Source organism: Lipophrys pholis, assembly GCF_963383615.2.
Source record: "Lipophrys pholis genome assembly, chromosome: 8".
In the NCBI taxonomy this organism is placed as follows: domain Eukaryota; kingdom Metazoa; phylum Chordata; class Actinopteri; order Blenniiformes; family Blenniidae; genus Lipophrys; species Lipophrys pholis.
In genome coordinates, this window is record NC_137630.1 from 29,698,559 (window position 1) to 29,704,883 (window position 6,325).

The 6,325-nt window shown below is 43.6% G+C and overlaps 1 protein-coding gene across 1 annotated transcript; it reads right to left on the reverse strand.

Moving 5' to 3' along the window:
* Positions 1–571: 571 nt before the first annotated feature.
* slc26a10 (solute carrier family 26 member 10) lies at positions 572–5,879 on the reverse strand. Its single transcript, XM_080469939.1, has 18 exons — positions 5,519–5,879; positions 4,400–4,510; positions 4,165–4,322; positions 3,894–4,058; positions 3,668–3,820; positions 3,501–3,583; positions 3,199–3,346; positions 3,002–3,115; positions 2,781–2,858; positions 2,595–2,690; positions 2,380–2,486; positions 2,147–2,216; positions 1,857–2,039; positions 1,721–1,775; positions 1,518–1,606; positions 1,362–1,416; positions 1,136–1,242; positions 572–1,051 (listed from the first exon to the last, which is right to left on the reverse strand). Exons 1-18 carry the CDS (start codon positions 5,799–5,801, stop codon positions 1,013–1,015), a joined length of 2,094 nt encoding a protein of 697 aa, XP_080326065.1. The 5' UTR covers positions 5,802–5,879; the 3' UTR covers positions 572–1,012.
* Between the last annotated feature and the right edge of the window lie 446 nt (positions 5,880–6,325).

Below are 6,325 nucleotides of genomic sequence, written 5' to 3' on the forward strand. Positions count from 1 at the left end.
GCTTTTATTTCCAAACTTCCCACTGACACATTCACTTCTCTTAAATCAGGCTTCAAAACATTATTATTTTGTCAGGCTTTCCATTAAACCATAGATTTTACTTGTTATATTACATTTATCTTAATAAAGCGTTTACTTTATTTGTTTATTTTCCTGTTTCTTAATCACTTTGTTTTAATGTATTTCCTTCCTCTCCTTGTAAACACTGTCAATTGCCTTCAGTCTAAATGGTCCTATCAGAATAAACTTGCCTTGCAGGACGAGTTCAGCTTTTTCCAATACCGACCTTTCACTTCGTCTTTGATGTCAGTTGGGAGTATTTGTACTTCTTCATCATTTCTCAGGACAGACACACAAATCTAGAGTAATCCACCAAATACAAAGACTTCTTTTCTTCCCCCGTCCCAGTCCGACACGGCGGCGTGCTTCACATTCCTGTGCTTTCACTCTAAATCATATTCATTCTACTTACAAACACTGCAACCTAACCATCAGTCAAGAAACTTTCATTGTAATATTAACTATTACATGTTGACATTCACTAATAAACACATTGCAATTTTAGTTTTTTAAAGATATTTATTGAGAAATCAGCCACTGGATGGCACACTTGCTGTACAAAGGTTATCTATTAATGAAATAGAAACGACATACAATCTGTATGAAGTGGTGTTAACTGTCCACAGATAATTCAAAATGCATAAATACACAATCACATCAGCAAACTACGCAGGACACATCATTTTCATATGTTTTGCAAACAATGAACAAAATAAATAAATACTACAAAGTTAAAAAAAAACAAACAATGCATTTCAGTCGAATAGAAAGATTATAAATATGACTAATAATGTGACGAGTCTAAACCCAACTGATTTTGAACTGTGTGGAATGGAAGTGGTAACACTGTAAAAGATGATGGCGCGGTGCTACGACAGGCTACAGACTAGAGTAGAAACCCTGGCGTTACGGTACAGTTCAGTCAAGCTGGCAGCTCCACGGCCTTCTCCTCTCACACCCAAACTGTTGTGTTGTTCTCCGGAGGTTTTTCCTGTAACAGACAACAGTGGTACCGTCGTTTTTTTTCTCTCTAAACGAAACACTCAAAATGTCGCGAATTGGTTGCGATCGATACCTTCTGTTGCTGTATGTACATCACAGCGTCGTGGACGGTGACGAAAATGTGCTGCGGGTTCATGTAGTTCATGAGGCCGCTGGACGTCAGGATCTTCAGGACGCTCTCTGAGGGGGACAGGGGATCGTTTAGGAAGTTCCACCTTTCAAAGCATTCCGAAAACTTTCCCCGAGTACAAAGAAAAACCAGAGGAAACCACCGGGGAGGAGAAGAAGAAGACTTTTACCGTTGCAGTTTGCCAAATACACGTGGACTCCTATTTTCTGGCACTCGGTGCAAATCTGCAGGAAGCCAATAAGCAATCAGATCACTTTGATACGGCTCAGAGAAATGGAGCAGAGCACGGCGGCGGCGGCGAAGGGAGGTCTCCTGCTCGTCTGACCTGCGTGAAGAGTCTGGCGCCGGCAACATCCACAAAGATCACACTGCTGCAGTCGATCAGCACCGCCTGGACGTCACTCTGGGATGTTTCTGCAAACAAAAAGGAAAAATAGATTTTTAAAAAGGATGAGATTAGACACAAAATGTCTTACTTTTTAAAAAAAGTGACTGAATTCTTATAAAAAAAATGCTCTAAGGTCTTACCCGATTTGAAGAATTCATTTTCTGAAGAGAAGGACGTGTTTGCGATTCCTCCCTCCTGAAGAGGAAACAGTGAGATGAGATTTTTACGGCGAGATGTAGTATTGAATTCATTTCTTGTTGAGCGCAGCGGTCCTACCACGGTGTTGACGGCGGTCTCTCGCTCCCGTTTCTCCAGTGCCTTCCTGGATTTCTCCAGGCTGAGGATCTTCTCTGGCGTCAGTCCCAGCAGCCTGCTCACTTCCTCCCTGAAGAAGCTGCGATTGCCGTAGTAAATAGGCCCGTTGTAAGTCAGGATCTTCACTCCGGGCACCTCGTAACACTGGAAGGACGACAGGATTGTCGGCTTTTGGTGAAAAATCGGACACACAAAACTACATATGAATTTTCTTACATTGCAGGTTATTTCAAACCGGAAGCTTTGCCCACCTTGCTGTGCTTCTCCAGCGGCCTGTAAATTTCCGTGTTGTTGGCTCTGCCGAGGACTGAACAACCGGCCCTGTTGAATCACAGTTTTCCCTTTAAACTACATCAATTGTTAATTCATACAATATTAACTGCAGTAGCTTGTTTTGTTTCAGGATTTTTTTTAGCTGCAGATGAGTTCACGTTTCTGTCAGTTTGTGTTCAACTTCTTCCACGTTTGTGCAGAAAGGGGGCACCTTTGTGTGCGGCAGATCACGGTCATCATCGAGAAAACAACCCCGATCGCAAGGCCGAGGTCCACGTTGAGTACCACCACAGACAGCCAGGTCACAACCCAAACCATCTACACACACACACAGAGACACACAGTGAACATCCAAATAACCCTGAACCAGTGGCCTCACTATTATTGTGTGTTGTGCGATTCTCATGTCGTTCTACGTGGTCTTACAAAGTCGATCTTGCTGACTCGCCACAGTTCCGGTAAGTCCTGGAACTGCAGGAACATCTGTCTGAGGCTGGTAACGTTGATGCATGCCAGCACCGCCTGATGAGAAAGAATTATCAACCCGGAGTCAACTTTCACCTCTCGCTTTCACCTCTCGCTTTCACGTGGCATTCACACTTTTGAGCGCACCTTGGGTAGGAAGTAGAAGAGCGGACCAATCAGCAGCAGGACGATGAGGACGACCAGACCGGTGAACAAGCCGGACAGCTGAAGTGAAAAAATATATTACAGTGTCAATTCCCGATATCCAAAAGACTTTACATGCAGGGTTTTTCCATTTGTGTGTTTTAGATACGAGGAGCGACAGCCATCGAAGACGCACTAAAGACGCCGCGCGCGACGTACGCTACCTGTGTGTACCCTCCTGCGCTCTCCAGTATGTTGGTTGTGGCCAGAGTAGCTGAGCTGGGAAAGCAGGTGAAAAAGGAGGACACCGTGTTGGAGATGCCGTGAGCCAGCAGCTCCTGAAAACCAAAACGAAGTGAGAGGCTGATGATAATCTAACGCAACATTTTGGCCAACCTGCTGTGAGATTACTGGGTTTTACCTGGTTAGGATGTATGGAATAACCATGTTTATCCGCGTAGATCATCGCCAGTGAGACGGAAACAGCATAGCCAACAAAAGTTATGGCGACCGTGTCTCCGGCAATGGCAGGAAAAGTCTGAATGGAGGGCATCCGGGGCTTTGGGAATCTAATGAAAGGGGGAAACGGTTAAAAATTTGTTTGAGTATTTGTAACTAACAACCAAATAAGCCTATATATATATATATATATATATATATATATATATATATATATATATATATATATATATATATATATATATATAAAAAATAAATAATTACCCTGCAGGGATGTGACCAACAATCTCAATGCTGTAGGAAGAGTCCAGGGAAGCTGCATAGGCCACACCTGTAGCAATAATCACCTAGAGAGCAAAACAATGACTTAATACAGCCATAATCACAATTATCAACATCACCTCCAGAATTCTTGACCCCTGCTGGCTTACGGTCAGGATCTCCACAGGGATCGGTGTACGCAGGCGACTCCGGTAGCGCATGTTAATCTCCTTGACGGGGACCAAGACGGCCAAACACAGCAGAGACATGAGCAGCTCCGCCATGTTGGTGTGAGGCAGGTTCTCCATCACCGAGGCTAAAGTCTGAGCACACAGAGTCGGTGAGTCTAATTCCATGGCTCACATCCTGTCATATTCATGAGGCAGAGTTCCGCACCTTAAAGAGGGAGAAGGTCCCCGTGTGGCGAGGGAGGCGAAGGCCCAGCATGCTTTGCAGCTGTGAGACGGTGACGTGGAAGGCGGCGGCGCTGGTGAAGGCCTTGACGATTGGCTCGGACAGATACGTGGAGAGGAAGCCCAGCTGGAGCGTGAACATGCAGAGCTGTTCCACAACATAACAACACATGATGAGCGTCCGACACACAGAGGGTTCGTCTCACATTGGGAGTTTTCAGCATTTCTTGACAAGGACTCTGCTTCTTTCTCACCATAATAACTCCTGACAGAAGCGCTACAGCCGAGGCGACGCCGATCCTCTGTGCCTCGAAGTCGGCTGCCGCCGACGTACTGGAGTTCATCTCCAGAGGAGTGGGAACCAGCTGCTCCACCACAGAGCCCGTCATCAGACTCACTACAGCAAAGGTACCTGAGAAAACCTCACGTGTCTCAGCTGCAGTGAAAAGCACAATGGTGCACGACTTCCAAATCCACGTGAGGCCTTACCTGTTGACACGTGGCGACCCGTCCCGAAAATCATATACAGGACGACGGGGAAGAAGGAGGTGTAGAGGCCAAAGATTGGAGCCACTGATGTGAGTAAAGCAAACGCCATGCCTGTTCAGAGGCAAACATGAAAAAGACAATATGTGTGTGTCACTTCTGGAAATGACAGGTGGGACATACTGTGGAAAATAAAGATAGAGTATGACATGAAAATTAACGTCTTCCATTATAGCAATGTGAATTAGAGATGTTTCTTTAAAGCTTTTATTTAATTATATGTATTTATAGGAACATAATGCAGAGTGTTGTTGAGTGCAATGATTTATTTTATGTTTTTTTATACAATTGACTTTGTGTCCATCATTTTGGTTCCCTGTGGTTGTTTTAAAGTGCTTTATAAATAAAGATGGACTGTATTTCTTTATAACAAGAATAAGAATAAGAATAAATTGTTTTTTATTTAGTTTATTATTATTATTATTATTATTATTATTATTATTATTATTATTATTATTACAAGAACAAGAAAACATGTATATTCGTTGTATATAGGATGTATATAGTATGCAATTGAATACATAAGTATATAATACATAATTTATATAATACAATCGTCATGCATTTGAAAATTATTGAGTTTAAAAAATTCAATATTAAATATATTATTATTAGGAATAGAATAGAATAGAAAAACTTTATAATCTTAGAGGGATTTCTTTTTTACAGTATTGGTCCACACAGAGTAAATAGAAGAAAGTTATATATTAAACAAGACGGCATTTAAGGAGTTGATTAATATATAATAATATATTACATAATATAATCACAGAAAGGATTAAATTAACACGAAACACAGCAAATGCTTTAAACGGATGAGTTTTGAGGAGTATATGATGATTTATTAATAGTTCATCATATTTTCTATCATTACAATATCAATACAAACAATATATTATCATACACAGGTGGAATCATTATGTCCATGTCAAACATATAATACTTTCATCTAATTCCGGTATTCACAGTCGAATTCATGCAGTCATGACTGATATGTTTACACCTCATTTAAGGAATTAATTTTAATCTGTACAAACTTGTTTTTTAAGTGTGATCACTCACCTTGAGGGATGTGCAGGATCCCAACAGTCAGTCCGGCTATGGTGTCTCCTAGAATCCATTTCTTGAGCCTGTATCTGGGCAGCCAGCTGAACACAGGGACCCGCTGCCTCAACAGGTGGAGGCAGGATAGCCTCGAACACCTGCACCGGAGCAGGAGCCTCTCGCGGAGCCCCGCGCCCCCGCCCCCATCGCGGCCGCCGCCTCCACCGTCTTCGGAGCCGTACGCCTGCTTGAAGCGGTCCTCGGTGTAAATGTTCCTGTACACGGCCACGGACGCGCTCATATTGCCGCGGCTGGTGGAGGGTTTTAGGCGATGCCGTTCATTTCAATACATTTATAGCAGCCTGACCTCAGGAGCCATGGCTTCTTCCTGTCCGAGCGCGCTCAGCCAATGACATTTCTCACAGCTCCACCTTCTTTCTTACTGTAGTGGACAACTTGGAGTGGACAAGTCTAAAAGTCTTCGGGCACGCGCACGCACGCGCAGCATCCCTCACAGCTCTGCGGTAGGTTCGAGCTGTGACGTCATACAATGTATCTCCCTGTGAAACAACTCCAACTGATCAAAGTGGCATTGTTGGTGGAGCTGAGGTGTAATCTCAAACCACGTCTGTTAGCAGAGAGTTCATTTCCGAAGAGGATGGATGTCTGTAATGGGGGGGGGGGGGGGATTCTAAACTGCTCAAGAAGGGAGGGGGGTCTGCGTGGCCACCCCACCCGTGGGATCTCAGTGAAACTCAATCACACATGGCCGCCTGGTTCATGGATCAAACCTTGACTCTTATCAGACCTGGAGTGTGATGAGTG